The sequence below is a fragment of the Moschus berezovskii genome, chromosome 24 (assembly GCF_049115385.1).
Source record: "Moschus berezovskii isolate FMDL1 chromosome 24, NW_MosBer_1.0, whole genome shotgun sequence".
In the NCBI taxonomy this organism is placed as follows: domain Eukaryota; kingdom Metazoa; phylum Chordata; class Mammalia; order Artiodactyla; family Moschidae; genus Moschus; species Moschus berezovskii.
The window spans coordinates 45,166,484-45,184,037 of NC_142483.1; the positions used below are offsets into that span (position 1 = coordinate 45,166,484).

At 39.5% G+C, this 17,554-nt stretch overlaps 2 protein-coding genes across 7 annotated transcripts in view; both read right to left on the reverse strand.

The window, feature by feature from the left end:
• Positions 1-8,498, reverse strand: part of TCAIM (T cell activation inhibitor, mitochondrial) — a 37,446-nt gene extending 28,948 nt beyond the window's left edge. Inside the window, exon 1 of one of the 5 annotated variants that reach the window (XM_055414492.2) lies at positions 8,357-8,498. Coding sequence is in view for 1 of the 5 variants with exons in the window: in XM_055414490.2 (XP_055270465.2) it covers positions 7,885-7,972 (88 nt within the window). In the remaining 4 variants the exon portion in view is untranslated. Of the gene's footprint in view, positions 1-2; positions 4,617-7,846; positions 8,190-8,356 lie in introns of those variants that run through there. The other 4 variants (XM_055414494.2, XM_055414491.2, XM_055414495.2 and 1 more) reach the window with 4 other exon arrangements.
• A 1,814-nt stretch (positions 8,499-10,312) lies between these two features.
• TOPAZ1 (testis and ovary specific TOPAZ 1) overlaps positions 10,313-17,554 on the reverse strand; it is a 59,256-nt gene continuing 52,014 nt past the window's right edge. For both annotated transcript variants that reach the window (XM_088831991.1, XM_088831990.1), the window contains exons 18-20: positions 15,678-15,881; positions 13,359-13,542; positions 10,313-10,532 (exon numbers count right to left, since the gene is read on the reverse strand). In XM_088831991.1, the coding sequence (XP_088688117.1) occupies positions 10,313-10,532; positions 13,359-13,542; positions 15,678-15,881 (608 nt within the window). The remainder of the gene's footprint in view (positions 10,533-13,358; positions 13,543-15,677; positions 15,882-17,554) is intronic.

The window sequence follows — 17,554 nt, forward strand, 5'->3', positions numbered from 1 at the left end:
ACCTGCACACGGATGTTTATTGCGGTTTTATTCGTAATTGCCAGATCCTGGAAGCAACCAAGATATCCTTCAGTAGGTGAGCGGATCAACTGTAGTACATCCAGATAATTGAATATTTACTCAGTACTAAGACAAGTGAGCTCTCAAGCTATGAGAAGACATGGAAGAAATTTAAATGCATATAACTAAGTGAAAGAAGCAACCAGGGAAGATTATATACTGTATGATTCCAACTATATGCCATTTTTGGAAAAGGCACAACTATGGTGATAGTAAAAAGATCAGTGGTTGGCAGGGAGGGAGGGATGAACAGGTGAAGCACACAGCATTTTTTGGGCAGTGGAAGTACTCTGCATACTACTACTACAATGGTAGATACATATCATTACACATTTTCCCAAACCTATGAAATGTACAACACTAAGAGTGAACCCTAATGTAAACTATGGACTTTGGGTGATAATCATGTGTCAATATAGGTTCTTCGGTTGTAATAAATGTACAACTCAGGTGTGGGAGGCTATGTGTGTGTAGGGAGGAAGTGGGAATCTGTACTTTGCTCACTTTTGTTGTGAACCTAATATTGTTCTAAAAAACAAAGCCTATTTTTTTTTAAAGTTTAAGCAATAAAGGGGAAACATGATTTTAATCATATGAACTTTTCCGTTAATTCAGAGCTTCAGCAAAAATTTCAGCTATACTATAGTTCCCATGTCAACTGATCGAGTGACTTTAAAAACTCTGAGCAATCTCTTATTAAAGTCTTGAAATGACTTATTATTCACATGATAATTATCAGGTAAAAAAAAATCCTTTCTCCTTTCTTCCCCTGGCTTATAAAGCTTGGAGCTTTCTATATTATTCCATTCTTAATAGCCACGTGGAGCAGCATATTCCCTCAAAACAAACCACCACAGGGCTCAAGTCCTATTCTGTCAAAATCTTAAGCACTAAAAATGGTTTAAAAATTTTCATTTGATGTTTGGTAGAAACCAACGAAGATCATGGCATCTGGTCCCATCACTTCATGGGAAATAGATGTGGAAACAGTGGAAACAGTGTCAGACTTTATTTTTTTGGACTCCAAAATCACTGCAGATGCTGACTGTAGCCAGGAAATTAAAAGACGCTTACTCCTTGGAAGGAAAGTTCTGACCAACCTAGATAGCATATTAAAAAGCAGAGACATTACTTTGCCAACCAAGGTCCGTCTAGTCAAGGCTATGGTTCTTCCCGTGGTCATGTATGGATGTGAGAGTTGGACTGTGAAGAAAGCTGATCTCTGAAGAATTCATGTTTTTGAACTGTGGTGTTGGAGAAGACTCTTGAGAGTCCCTTGGACTGCAAGGAGATCCAACCAGTCCATTCTAGAGGAGATCAATCCTGGGTGTTCATTGGAAGGACTGATGCTAAAGCTGAAACTCCAATACTTTGGCCACCTCATGCGATGAGTTGACTCACTGGAAAAGAGTCTGATGCTGGGAGGGATTGGGGGTGGGAGGAGACGGGGACGACAGAGAATGAGATGGCTGGATGGCATCACCGACTAGATGGACATGAGTTTGAGTGAACTCCGGGAGTTGGTGATGGACAGGGAGGCCTGGCGTGCTGTGATTCATGGGGTCGCAAAGAGTCGGACACGACTGAGCGACTGAACTGAACTGAACACAATTCTGTAAAGCAATTATCCTTCAATTAAAAATAATAAATTAATTAAAAATAAAAAATGTTTTCATAATGCAGTTAATATATATCTGAACCAAGGCAATGTAATGAAGCATAACAGAAGATGCCATTAACAGAAGACGTATTTTAAAGAAAAGTCAAGAATTACCTACTTAAAAAGTGCATTTGCAAACAACATTTCCATCTATATTTCTGGTTGACTGGTGTGGCAAGACCCTCCTGGATACAGAATGTGTTTATAGGCATTCATTTAAATGTTTAAAAAGGTTTTACTTAACCATTCACCTTGTTATTTGGTTTGTAATAAATTCAGATATTAGAAATATTCCTACCATTTGAAAGATTTCTGAGATTAAATGGAGACATGATGAGGGACAAAGAATCATTTTTATTCAAGTTTCAGTGCGTCCATGATAGACTGAATTCTTACCAAACGTCATCACAAAATTAACTGAACAGGACTTTCCTGGTGGTACAGTAGATAAGAATCTGCCTGCCAATGCAGGGGACATAGGTTCAATCCCTGGTCTGGGAAGATGGCACAAGCCTTGGAGCAACTAAGCCCATGTGCCACAACTACTGAGCCTATGCTGCAACTACTGAAGTCTGTGCAGCTAGAGCTCATATTCCACAAGAGAAGCCACTGCAATGAGAAGTCTGTGCACAGCAAAGAAGAGGAGCCCCCAGTCACCACAACTAGAAAGAGCCCGTGCGCAGCAATGATGACCCAGTACAACCAAATATAAATAAATCAAAGTAACTGAACAATCACGACTTAGTTAAGAGAGAACAGGTACAAGGCTTAAAGTTGGCAAAGAAGAGACCAGAAGAATATACATATCCAACCCAAAACTGGCTCTCTCTAGGTGTAGGCTAGGAAGCCCTTTACTTTTTATATTTCCTAGGTTATTTACCATGAACATGCAAAGTATGTTCTTAAAATTAAAAACAACAACAAAAAAACCCAATGCTGCTGGCATACAAAATTAAACAACGAAAATGACACGCGTGTTGTTCACTGAGTATTTAAGACAGGCCCCCGACCCTGGGAAACCCGTCCAGTGATAGCCCTGGACTGGGGTCCCAGTGGAGTTCAAGAAAAAAAGAGTCCTTCACATTCACACATGATGATATTTCATTTTTCACATTAAGAACATTTATGCCACTTAACTGGAGAAGGAAATGGCAACCCACTCCAGTGTTCTTGCCTAGAGAATCCCAGGGACGGGGGAGCCTGGTGAGCTGCCGTCTATGGGGTCACACAGAGTTGGACACGACTGAAGTGACTTAGCAGCAGCAGCAGCATGCACTTAACTGCAAAGATGATAAAATGAGCTAAAACTGTGGATAAGAAATGAGGAATAATACTCAAGAGGCATATGGTCACCCAAGAACACGAATGGGAAACTGATGAAAATAATAAGCAGCCACACTCTAACCACTATGCTTTTTCTCTCAGGCTTCTAAAAGAAGCCTTGAAAAGTCCTAAGTTCTGAACAATGGAAAGCACACAGGCCTCCCATTGCAACAACAACGTGCCTGTTTTAACAGTCTGCAGCAGCAGTATCTTAGAAGTTCAAGAAATCACAATGCCTCCATCTGATGTGCAACATAGGTGATCCAAGTTATGCTCCGCAGCCCACTTTCCAAAGCAAAATATCAAAATAAACAAAACAGGGACTTCCCTGGGGTCCAGTGGTTATGAATATGACTTCTGGGGGAAGGCAGGGGGCACAGAGAGAAAATGCCAAGTATCACATTAAGAATTTTAGATTCTGATGAGCTGTTGAAACGATAATTTATTGATTTCACTTGTTTCTATTTTAAAAGCAAAACACAATCTGGTTTTAACTGTGTTTTGTGATTTACCACTAGAAAAATTTAAATTACATCTGGGGCTCATACTGTATTTTTATTGGACGGTGCTGATTTAGGCCAACTCAAGAAAAATTTAAGTGAACATGATGCTTTTGGGGAAGGCAGTCTGCATGATGGTTAGGGAGGCTGGAGTCTCCGAGCACGCATACTCAGTCGTGTCCCTCTCTTTGCAGTCCCATGGACTGCAGCCTGTCAGGTTCCGTCCATGGAATTTTCTGGGCAAGAATACTGGAGTGGGGTGCTGACCTAGGGATCAAACCTGTGTCTCTTGCATTTCCTGCATTGGCAGGTGGATTCTTAACCACTAGCGCCACCTGGGAAGCCTGGAGTCTCTGAAATCCATATTCAAATCCTGACTGACTTCATGACTGAAGCTGTGTGAGAACGGACAAGTTGTTTCACCTCTCTGAGTCTGTTCCTCATCTAATAAATGAGACAGATGACCCAAGAGCAGTCTGTTCTCTTACCAAAAAAAAAGTTTCTTTACTGTGAATTAACATGGCTTATGTGCATCTGGTCAGCAAGGGAGAGATGTTATATCACATGCATTTTTCCTACCATGTTAATGATTTGAGATCATCAGTGGTGGGCTTTCTACTATTACAAAGAAACTTTTAGCTATAAACAAAACCCTGAAAATCCTCCAGTAGTTCCTTCCTTTGGTTTAAGAAGCAGATGGTTAGTCGCTTCAAGTACCTTTGCATTTTCCACTTCATCAAGCAACCTGGGGAGCTGCAATAGCACAAATGAAACAGCTAGAGACTCCCACAAGTCTTGTTTTGAGAGGTGTATATGTGTTCGATGAACCTTGATTAGTATGTTATCTTAAAGAATGTCTAGGTTTACAGGAATGCGTGTATGTCATAGCAGAAACACCTGCATAACATGTACTGTCATGTCAAACTGAAAGAGAAAAATTTTTTACTAACTGAGAGAATACTGTGAGCTAACACAATACTATAGCCTGCTAGACAGGAGTAGTCAAGTCAGAAACTTTATCTTCATTGTAGAAAATGTCAAGTCACAGAGAGAGACAAATACCATATAATATCACTTATATGTAGAATCTAAAAAAAAGACAAATGAACTTATTTACAAAACAGAAACAGACCCACAGACACAGAAAACAAACTTACAGTTAACAAGGGAGAATGGGGGGTAGAGATAAATTAGGAGTTTGGAATTAACATATACACACTATCATATATAAAACATTACCAACAGGACCTACTGTATGGCACAGGGAACCATACTTTGTATTTTTTAACAATTTATAAACGAAAAGAAATCTGAAAAAGAATCACTTTTCTGTACATCTGAAACACAACACTGTAAATCAACTATAGTTCAATTTTAAAAAGTCTAGTCAAATATTTTACTGAAATTTGTCTCCCTTTTATAAAAAGGAAAAGTTACAATTCTAATACTAATAAATAAAAAATAATTGTAATGAAATACAATTCTAATACTACCAATAATAACAAGTTTAATACAAATGAAACAACGACAAATATATGTAGCATTGTTGAGCTTTATCTGATGCTCACTGGGCTGAAGTTATCTGTGCTGTGTATTTAAGAAAAAATGTTGAAAGACACATTAAAAATGCTGGAAAGCACTTGCTTAGTATAAAAATATAAGTTTTCATGTTAGCAGCATTTCTCTCTTCAAAACGCAAAGGAACCGATACGGGTAAAATCAAGTGTATTGTGCTGTGGCAATTGCCTTTTCAATGAATGAACATGGCTTTTTAAAGACAGTGTTTCACAACTCGGAGGTGGAGAGGCATTATGAGAGGGAACGTGACTTCTTTTCCTTTTGCCAACAATCCTTCCCTTCCCCAAAGGTGGCCATTCATATTTCTACAGGAAAATGCCCATGTACATAAGAAAGATTTTTACTTAATAATTCTGATAGACACTCAACCAAATTACAATTCTAAGATGTTCATTTCCTATTTAAATCACTGGAAAAAATTATTTCCTATTAGCCCTCCTTTAAGAGCAGGCTCTGACAACTAAGTGATAGGGAAGGCGTGATCAGATCAGGACCCATTTTTTGAAAAAACAGGAGAGATAAGAAGGGAAGAAGAGGCTTTCCTGGTGGCTCAGATGGTAAAGCATCTGCCCGCCATGCAGGAGACCTGGTTCTACCCCTGGGTCAGGAAGATTCCCTGGAGAAAGAACGGCAACCCACTCCAGTATTCTTGCTTGGAAAATCCCACGGACAGAGGAGTTCATGGGGTCTCAAAGAATCGGACACGACTGAGTGGCTGACACATACAAGGGAAGAAAGAGAAGAAAAAGAAAACAGGGAATATCCTTTAGGGCAGTGGCTCTCCAAATTCAGGTGAGAATCACTGCCTTAAGGCATTCTATCATTTACAGGATTGAGGGGTCTGTTAGGAAACTTTTAAGCTTTAATTCTTTAAATATACCTGTTTAGTACAATTTGAGGGAAAGATTTTTATATGGTCAATTGTATGCTAAAAATCAAATGAAGATCCTAAGTTTTGCTTGACCTTGTTCTTTGTTTCCTGTATGGTTAACCTACTTCTTGAGATAAAAAAAACAAACAACTAAGTGGAAATAAGGTTATAGGCCAGCAGGCTGGTACACAGGGCTGCTTGCCTTTTCGCGTGGCATAGATCTTGGGTCAGTTCTCATCTTTTCAAGACCAAGCACCCAATTTTATCACTTCAGTCAGAAATAAACAGGCCCTGCGAAAATGAAACATACGAGGCTGACAACTCCCATGATCAACTTTTAAATTTACTATGAGAAATATAATTGCTAAGAAGACTAGAAGATTCAGATCTACAGGACCAGCTACAAAGAAAGTCAAAACACTATCAGCTGACTGAAGGGCAGAGCTGGGTGCTCCCGTTTGCAAGTGAGAAATAAGTCCAAAAGGCGGAGGCACCCAGGTCAGCGGCAGGATTCTGGTCTTCAAATTCATACCTGGGCCGATCTTGTCTGCATTTCACCTGGCCCACTAGTCCTCCATTTGAAAAGGCCTCAGGCATGCTACAAAATGACTAAAACATCCCTCTGTCTTACCACACTTGGGAGAAACTCAAACTTGGGAGAAACTTAATTACCTAACTCATCAACAGGTATTTACCCAAACACTTATCATGTACCAGGCTCTATCTAAACACTGGGAACAGAAAAATACCAAGATAACTCCACCACTCCAAAAATTTACAGTCTAGGACAGAGGGAAGAATTGGAAAAACAGACTGAAGCAGATGATTATAAAACACTGCAGTAAATGAAACGACATAGCAATGCACAAAGTACCACGGGCAACTCCCAGGGGCTACACTTAGAATGGCGGGGCTCTGGAAGGCTTTTCCACTGAGCCTGTATCCTCTGCATGGTGGGAGGAAGACCAGGAAAGATGCAATTCAATTACAAACCATAGTACCATAGTAAATGGTTGCTGTAATACACTTCATAGTGACAACACTAGCTTCTATTTCATAAAACGAAAATTTCTGACTTTAACCCAAATTCTGTGCTCTTTAAAGTGAGGCATTAAATCTGGGCAGTTTCAAATCAAATTGGGTAGAAATGGGTATCTAAATAGGTGGAAAAGTCAAATTATGGGTAGTTTAAAATTTTGGTTTAAATTACATTTGACAAACCATGTTTGCCACATAGAGGTCTTAGTACTGATCTTTAGTCAGGTGGCATAATTTTTTTTTGAAAGTCATTTACTTTAACAGGGTTAATATCCTTAGGTTTACTCTAATTTAAACTGTAGCTTTCCTTAGTAACTATCTTCTACGGTTTTAAAAGTAGTATGTTACATAAAGGAGAGATAAAAGCAGGCAATTTTTCATTGCTCGTCAGTTTAATACTACTTAGGGAAGGGAAAACGCAAAGAAAAAGCAAAAGCAGGAAGCCTTTTAGATAAATTAATAAATTGTAGCAAAATATCTAGGTTTTTAAAGCTTTCCTTTCCTTTTATCTTACGCTCTGAGATTTGAATCATAACATTTTTCTATGATAAGTCAAAGACTTCGGGGAAATACGATAGGGGAAACAAAATCTAAATCGTCTCAAGTTTCTCATTTCAAACAAGTTAAAACAGATGCGACGCGAGTACGCTGTCCGCTGGCATTGCCTGAGTACAAAAGTTAGCACGTTGAGCTAAGGTGACTCTGACTGCTGCTCGGCCCGCACTCCGCCTCCGCCGCACCCCCGGCCCCCCGCACCCGCTTCTGCCCCGAGCAGCCTGAAGGGACAAACGGAGTCCCTTCGGCCCTGCAGCTTACAGCTCTAGTAAGTCTCCTCCGCGAGGGCTCGCTCTGACCTGCTCTACTTCCCACTAGGCACCAGGTGGAAGGACGGTCGCCCCTCGCAGGACCGTGCGGGACGCCCCGGGCCACGCGGGGGCGCATGCGCACCGGGGCGCCAGTCCGGCCAACGAGCTCGCTCCGCTCCCGCCTGCTCTCGCCGCACCTGACGACTGGCTCTGACGGGCTCCTACCCCCGGGGCTCTGGGAGCCCCCTCCCCTGAAATCTCGTCTGGGCGCGTACTGCTCTGCCAGCCCGTCAGCACCCGGCGCCGAGGCTCGCTCGAGAGGAGCCCGGGCTCGGGGTCAGGCCGCAGGTCGCGCTCTCATTGGCTGAAGCGCGCCAGGCCTTCCTCTCTGGGGCGCCTGCGCGAAGCCCGGGACGCGGGTTAAAACCCTAGCGGTTCTCAGCCCCGCGGTGACGTCGGCGACCCGGTGATCGCTTGCCTTCCCGCAGCGTAGAAGCCCCCCGTCCCTCCGTTTTCTTACCTCCTGGCCTGGAGGGGGCTATGCGCACTCGCCGGAAAGCTTTAGGAGGCGCGAATGAGCGCTAACGGATATGAAGGACTAGGTGGTAGGGAGTCGGAAGGTGACTGGGCCGCAGGTAGCCAGGCTTGGCCCGAGGGTCGCCAGAGAGGGCAAGGAGGGAAGGGCGACCGAGCGCGCGCATGCGCTGGCTCTGCTCTCCGCCCCGGCCCGGGTCCCCTCAACCTGGGAGGGGAGGAGGCTGGCTTGGCAGATCAGTCCGCAGAGTGCGCGGGTCTGTCGCCTTAGGACGACTCTCACTTGACAGCTCCAGATTTAAAGGTCTTACTGATTGTCCTTTGACTTCCTTTACACAAATACCAATGAAAACAATTTATTGTCTCCGATTTGTAGTTTTGACTTTGGCCCCTTCGGTATCTAGACGTTTTGCAACCTTGAGCATTCTCCACCAACAGTTTGGGGTTTTTACTGTTAGCTGTATTTCGCTTCTATGGGTTTTTACTGTTAGCTGTATTTCGCTTCTATGGCTTTGGTTATTCCCATAAACTGCCACAGATGAAATAAAGCAAATATTATAACCGTTCTCTTCTTTCTCCTAGCTTTTGGTACTGTTGACCGATGTAGGGGGTAAAAAAACCCAAGACCTCCCTTTGTTTCAGCCCTAAGGGTTCTTGACTACTCATTGTTAGAAACAATCTGGTCAATTTGTGTGGTCCGTTCCATCCAATCCCATTTTCCCTAAAAGCTTAATTTACCATCTTCTGCATCTTCATCCTTTCAAATCCAACCTTGCCACCAGCATCGAAATGGCTTCATATTTCTTTTCTTTGGGTTTTAATTACCAGCTATAGAAACACCAAGTTTCTAATTGTCCACTTACTGTTCTTCACTTGTCCTCAAAAGCACCTCAAACTCATGGTAGTAATCTCCAAACCCAATTTATTTCCTAGGTGTTGAATTTCAGTGATGGCAATTAGTCACCCAGTTTGTTCATACTGGAAAATTGGGCCTCTTTCTGGACATCTTCTGCCTCATTTCCCATATACCATTCACGAGGGTATTCATTCTACATTTTATCATAGTAAGGCATTTTACTCAGTGCTAGGTTTTAGCTTTTTTATTCTTGTGAGGTTATAGACTTATTCCAGTAATGCTGCCATTACATATTCTGGGAACTCCTTTAAGAAATACTTTCCGCTCCCCTAGTCACCACTTACTCTTTTTAAATCAGTCCCCTTACTCAGACATTTCTCTAAATGATTTAAATTATGGTTTGAAGTATCAAATCAGCGATTGAGGATGACTACTTTGGAGAATGACTGCTGCAGATTCTGCAGATGGCTTCAGAAAAGGAGTTTAAACTTCCTAAGGTAGTTTGAAAGGTACAATTCTTGTTTGGATATTTAAGTTCCGGCATATTTGTTTAAAATACTGTTGTCTTTAGTCATACCTAATGTACATAAATTACAAATCTCCAAGAAAGTGTTTTAAGATACACTGAAGGAACATTTAAGAGAATAAAATTTTTGGTATAACTCAGAAGGTATTCTGGAATTTGAGTGTTTGAGTCATTTTCCAGTATTATTTTTACTACTCTAGAGTACAAATGTAGAACAGGCTTTAGACACTGGACTGAGTGTTCACCAAATTTACTTCAGACCCCTAATGGTTGTCTGAAAGCTCCGGATACCTGCTTGCATACTTTCTCCTTTACGTCTCCCTCATATTAAACGGTGCACCATTCTCAAGTTTACCTAAAGAGAAGTCAAGAAGTAATCTCAAACATCATTTGCAGTATGGGAAAACTTCTAAATTGCATACATCAATCAAAAATGTTAATGTCTGAAAACTACTGACATACATCAATAAAGAGCAAAAGCTGAATATAGTGAAAACTATTTTTATTGCTTTTTATTTTCAACAATGATTACTTGAACTTAAAAAAAAAAAGCCTTTTAACTAATGTTTATTGAAAAGCCAAACCTTTCCGGCCCACTTCATATTCTCTTTCAACCATTTCAGGGCAGAACAATGTTCCAAACTATAAACCTGTTCCTTATTAATATTGACGGTCATGTGCTTAATGAAAAGCTTTGGATCTGATATACGAGCAGCCATAATTAGTCTTTCCACTGCAGCTTGATAATCATCCTTGCTCCGAGATTTGTTTTCTTCACATCTACAAAGTGAACACCTCACAAAGTCAGAAACTCTAAAAGGAAGCTATATAGTTTCTTTAAAAGATAGTAATTTATATGTATTAGTTCTAAGTTATGACAGTCTTTTACTATATTCTATCAGTGGCTTTCATACTTGTTTGACTAAGATGCACAGTAATAAAGACACTTTATATTGTGACCCAGTATACACCTGCTACATAGAAACTTAAATAATTCTGTTTTTTTTTTTAAATAAAATGGTTGCAACCCCCTAAATTGATTTCACTACCCCAATATGCTACAACCCGTAGTCTGGAAACAATGATCTAGAACACAACTTACTACCTCTCTGTCATTAATAACTGTATAATTAATTATTATAATGCATAATATTAAATTTAATCGTTTTAATCGTTTGGAGATACTAACATTCCATGTTTTACCTTGATACAACTATTTTTAATTTTAAGTATATACTTAATATGAAGCTCACATCTGGTAACAGAAACAGATGCTGTATGCCTTTACTCAATTTCCAGTTATTTTCTTCAGTCCTAATTTAAGGTATTTCGCTAAAGTGCTATAATTTACTTTTTTTTTTTTAAAATTTACTTTTAAACTAACTTTTCTACCAGTCTCCAAATTTCAAAAAACTCATACATTATAGCTATTTCTCCTGTGGGATAGGGAGTAAGAAGTATATAAAATAGAGATGTAGCTGTTATTAGGCATCACTGTTTCCTCTGTGTTCACAGCATCCTGCCCTGGGCACACAGAGGGTCCAGCAGCAAAGCCCAAGTGTGAGTGTACCTGCATTAGCACCAAGTATGATCCACAGAGTGGGGGGAGTGAGGACTTCCACTTGAACAGGAATCAGTGATCACAGGGAGCAAAGATGGGTCAGGCCACTTCGAGTACATTCTAGCTTAGGATTAGTGTCTGAAATCTGGGCATATGCCAACTATGTGCAGTTTTTGACAGTCTGAAGATGAATTAAATTCTCTCTCAGAAGTTAATGTAACAAAGCAGGGCTCAGTATGATAATAGAGAAAATAATATTGGTTTGGACAAAATAGAGGCTCTAGGCATGTCACTAGTTATGGACTGGTGTCACAAATACCCACCCCACCACATTCAATAATGAATAGAGACTGCATATGTGTGGGGAATGGAAAGTTATGAGAAAACCAAACCGCATTAGGATAATAGGGAATGCAAATAACTCATGCTGCTGTAGTGCACAGTCATAAATACAAGGCCCTCAGAAAAGAGCTCTAGCAAAAAAACTAACTTTAGTGAGTTTAAAATGTTTCAAGTCTCTTGCATTTCTGGAAATTTTGACAGCAGAGACTGATTATTCCCTTGTTCCAGATTTTAAGGATGTTTACTACAGTGAAAAACTTTGAAAGACAAAGACAGCTTCTCCTTTGGGAGCCAAAGACAGGTTTGCTTACAGCCTTACAAGGTGGAGATAGCCTTTCTACCTGAAGAGCAAAGGGGCAGGCATGCTAATAATCCATTATAAAAGATCTGGGCTCCTAAGTTCAGAATTCCTCTCCTGTAATGGAACTCACTTCTTGTACAGGTATCCATCAGGGTTCGAGTGTGGGACTTGGGAGCAAGAGGAAGAGATGCAAATATGCAGATAATCCTGCTGCTTGCTGTGCCACGAGTGATCAACTCCTGTCTCCAACCCACAAGTCTTGTGTCTTATGCCAGGACCTGTGAAACTGCGGCAGGCTCACTGATAGCCTGCAAATAGGTGAAATGTCAGAGCCTTCACAGATCTGGTCACAAAGGTCAAAAAGGGCACTGTAGCTTCCTCCTTGTTTTCTCCTGGATCACTCACTCTGAAAGAAGTTAGCTGTCGTGCCATGAAGACACTTAAGGAACTTATGGAGGGGCCTGTGTGGTAAGGAGCTGAGGCTTCCTGCTGACAGGCATGAGTGAGCCAGCTGGGAGATGGATCCTCCCGCCTCAGTGACGTCATCAGGTGGGAGACTGCAGGTCCTGACCCCATCCTGACTCCAGGATGTGAGAGACTCTGAGCCAGAACCATCTGGCTAAGGTCCCCCAACATTCCTGACCCACGGGAACTAAGATAATTTCTGCCGTTTTAAGCCACCAAGTTTTGGGTAACATGCACTGTTAAGAGATATAACTAACAGAATATTCAGTCTGAAGATACGGTTTCTAACACCAGTAAACTGAAGTAAAATTCTTGTTAAGATATTCTCAAACAGGAGCCCTGTGAGACCCTTATCTTACAAGTTTCCTGGATAAAGCTGACAAGAAATTGGAATGGTGCACACAACTACATCCTGGGACTTTGAACAAAAGGATCGGAAAGGATGTCACTCTGGTCCAACAGCCACACAGTAATATTCATGCACTTCTTACAATATTTTAAAATATTGAAACTAGGCTGATGGCTTTATTTTCAACAGGATTCTTGACCGAATCTAATAAATGATCATGTATTTCCCTTTTAGACCTGGTTCTTACATCTTTTGTGTTGGACTTTCAGGTACCTATCTAAAAACCACCAGTAAATGAGAAAGGTCCATATCTAAAGAAGACCCATCTCTTTGGATATCTAACAAGATCTTTGAAACTGTTAAAGTGTTTATTGAAAGGTATTAACTTAGTTTAAAATCTCAAATAGGTCAAATTCTTTCTCATCGTGTTACCAAAGATTGCCAACACACACATGCACAAGTATATAAACATATATATATGCAAATGCTTTATATATATACACAAATAGATAAAACATTTACATCCTAGTGCAGGTGTAGGGAGTCATGACCTACTGTCAGGATGCAGTTAGAAATATTTCAACCAACCTTTTTAAAACTATCTGCAACATCTGTGGAGAAGTTCCAGGACTCTGAATACTACTAGCATTAGATACCAGGAAGATTTCAATAGCTAAAAGCATTTCAATTTCAGACAAATAGGATGGAATCAGTAGAAGTTTTCGGTACAAATTTCCTTCCAATGGTGGGTAGCAACCCAGTGAAAGAGCACCTGAAAATCAAGTAATAGATCAAACTTTACTAAAACTCCAACAGGTGAAAATATAGGCTTCCAAAATATCTACAGGTGATAATTATTTTTGTTTCAGAATAATTCTTCACATTAGAGGCAGATTTATTGCATTAAATTATATGGTAGTGAGCTTATCCTAGTACATTTGAGATCATTCTTTGTAAAATGTTTTTGAAACATTAAGTACGAAGTGAGAAATTTTCAAAACTGCCCACTTACTTTAAGCCATAGTCAACACAACATAATGAAATATTTCCACTAGATGTGATTATAAGGCACTGAAAGTCTTTTCAAGTGTTTGTTAACCTGTGGGTGAAGATAAATCCAAAGGGAGTTCCGTCGATATTTTAAATGTCAACAGTGTTGGGAAATGTGATGCTCTGAAGACCGACCAGTGACTATAAATTACTCACTTCATTTTATAACTCAGGTACATTAGAAAAAAAGAGCAAAAATACTCTTTATAACCTCACTTGTGTAAGTCCCTAAAGCTTCACTGCATATGAAAATCAGGCATAGGTGTGTTTACATAAGAGGAAAAGTACTAAAAAGAAAGGTACTGAATTGTACTCAGGCATTAATTGCTTTTAACACATTGCTTTAAAAATAATTACCAGGGTTGAAAGAATCTGGGGGTATGGGGGGGTGAATCAATGCATACGGAGTTTCTTTTTGGCTTGATAAAAATGTTCTAAAATTGATTGTGGTGATGGTTGCACAATTCTGTAAATACACTAAAATCACTGAATTGTACATGTTTAAATGGGTGAACTATGTATTTGAATTTTATCTTAAAAAAGCTATTAATTAAAACTTTTAAATGGTTAAGTTTAGTTGTTTTAATACAAAATTTCATCTTCAGCTAAAAAACGTAAAGATCATAGAAATCTCAGTTAAATGTTTCCAAGTTAATAATTTGCTTCTGTGGCATATATAAATGCCTTCTGATGGCATTTTCTCCAAATTGAAGTTATTTGGAAAAAAATAATCTCATTAACATCAATTCTAAAAACTAAAATCAAGAAGTTATAGCAAATAGTTACTTATATACTTTGTGGTGAGATTTCTAGCAGTCTGCAGAGAGTATGAGGAGTTGAAACATAACCACAAAATTGAAATGAGGTGTTATGAACAAACAGTTCCACCTTGCCTCTAGATTTCTGATCATCCTTTTAAAAAAATTCAGTTTTCAAAACTTTTTATTGTAACTGGCAGTAAGAAATACATTTTACATAATGACCTAGCACACATATAAGAATATCAAATAATATTAATCTTACTATCTGCAATGCTAATGCTAATATTTTCTTTCACATCTCACTGGGGAAATGAAAGTTACCACTTGCTAAACTGATCCCAGCTGGCAACATGAGAAACACTTCCAGTTCCGAGAGGTTTCTGTTGGCACGGATGGGGTGGCTGGGATGTTTGACACATATAGCACAATGGTGACAGAGTAGGTACTCAAATGTTTGTTATACAGATGGTAGTGGTAGAATTGGAAATTTATGACAAATCACTGCATGAAGGCAGAAAAGAATTCCTTTGTAGATCACAGAATTGTTTTCTAATTAAAATACCTGCGAGGAGCTTGGGACTAGAGGAAGTATTCCTTTTCTAGGCATACTTGTTAGAAAAGAACAACTGTTAACAGATGAACAAAGTTCTGTTACTGAGAGCCATGTGAGAACCCATTACATATCACGTTGCACGGTAATGTCAGCCTCTGTACTTCCTGTGTGCCTGCTGTAAAATATTCTAACCAAAAAGGTCAGGGATAAGTACACATTCCTGAAACTTCATTTTACCAAGTGTTTTACTCCTATATATTTATAAAATATGCCAAACTGGTTCAAATTCTGCCATTTATTTCCCTTTCATATCCTCCAGTGGACATGCCAATATGCAAAGAAATAAAAATATAGTAATTAGAAATAAGAGACAAAACAGGTTTCAAAAGAGCATAAATCTGTGTAGACCACTGTTTTTAAACATATATAAACTGATCGTTTTATATATTTAATGTCGCATTGTGAATATTATACATAGATGTCTGGTTAGAAAATCAAATTCAAAACCAATATATCAAAATTAAAGTTTAAAATATAACTTACTTTTGTAGTGGGCTCTGGCTTTGAGCCATAAACAACTCCTTCCTAAAGAAGTAATTAATCTTCTAAGAAAGGAAAAATCAACAGGGATGCTCTTTGAAATCATGAATTCTGCTACAGAGGATGACATACCAAGGCTGTTGCTTTCTATACAGGCATCTAGAAGTTTATTAAAAAGTAGGCTATACTGTGAGACCTCCACAGTTTCTGAAAAGAAAAAATAATTGATAAAATGAAACTGATCTACGTTCATCTCTCAAACTTTTCTTTTACTCCTTTCGTTTCCCCTCTACTCTCCTTGGCCCATTCCTACCCACTGTAGGAGACACAGTCACCAAAATGCAATCATCTTATACACTAAGTTAACAAAAAAAAAGCATTCAACAAAAGCAAAACGGTGTGTCTACTTTGTAATGGAGAATGTGAAACGAATGTGACTGTAGAGGCTGCATTAACACCCCTGTCCATGGTTTCCCATGTGACTGCATCTGTACGGTTCTGTCTGCATTCTGTCTATAGCATGGACCTCAGACTTATATCTCCTGTTACTAAAAATAAAACAAACACTCACAAATATTCACTCTCAGATTAAAAAAAAAACAAAACCCTCCTTTCTTGGGTATCTCTACTCCTTTCTGCCTTTCATTCAGAAGAAAGTGAAGTCACCTTGGAGACTTCCAACTCTTTATTTGCTATATTCAATTAGGTGGGTCTATGACCTAGACTCTAGGTCTTTAATGGGCTTCCCTTGGGGCTCAAGCTGGTAAAGAATCCACCTGCAATGCAGGAGACCTGGGTTCAATCCCTGGGTTGGAAGATCCCCTGGAGAAGGGTAAGGCTACCCACTCCAGTATTCTGGCCTAGAAAATTCCATGGACTGTATAGTGCATGGGGTCACAAGGAGTTGGGCATGACTGAGTGACTTTCACTTTCTAGGTCTTTATCACTTTTGGATTTTTCAGTGGTCCAGGCCTTATCAGGAAATTTATCTTCTTACCTTACACCAGAGAAACTTTCCTAAAATATCAACTTTATTATATCACTCCCTGACCCCAAAACTCAGGGGATCCCCAACTACACATAGAAAAGTAAATCTTTTAGTCTGCCATTCAGGGGCTTCCAAAATCTGGCACAACTATCTGATCAATCTCACTATTATTACTTTGTTTCATTATTAAGATAACTGTATATCAAAAACTAGTTCTACAGAAACCATTGTACCAGAGATACTAAAATAAAGAAAACCTCATTGACTTTAAGAAGCTTATATCCAGAGGGAGAAAAGGATAAGAATGTTAATGACAATAGAGAATCTCAGTGGAATACACGGGAAAATGGAGACTGACAAAGCACTGAGGGGAGGCCTTCAAGTCAGCGTTTTCATTAAACATGAACCCATGCCCTGAACCCACTGCTCAGCTCATTCCTCACCCAAACAAAGCTTCTGCTGTTTCCCTTGACATGTACTCTCTCCTGCTACTGACCTATGACCTGCAAGCATTCAGCACTACCTGCCACTGCCCACATGGGCATCTCTTTCTTTGAACTTGTCATCTGCTGTATTTCCTCCATTTATTCCATGTTTTTCTATGTTCCAATGGAGACTAAGTTCCATATTTGTTATGTGATTAATTTACTTGTTTGCTAATGACTTGACAGAGGAAGGAAAAGGGGAATGATGAAATGCTGCTTTCAGGAACTGCTGACAGACAACCCAAAGATAAGCATTTCTGTTTTTTTTTTTTAAACCATCAGGAAAGCATATTCAATTTGCAGAGAACACACTTTACAAAAACAAACATCATTAAAAATACATGCTGGAATATAAAATTCAACCAAGGCAGGTGGAGAACTGTTTCTTATTAAATACCAGATGGGCC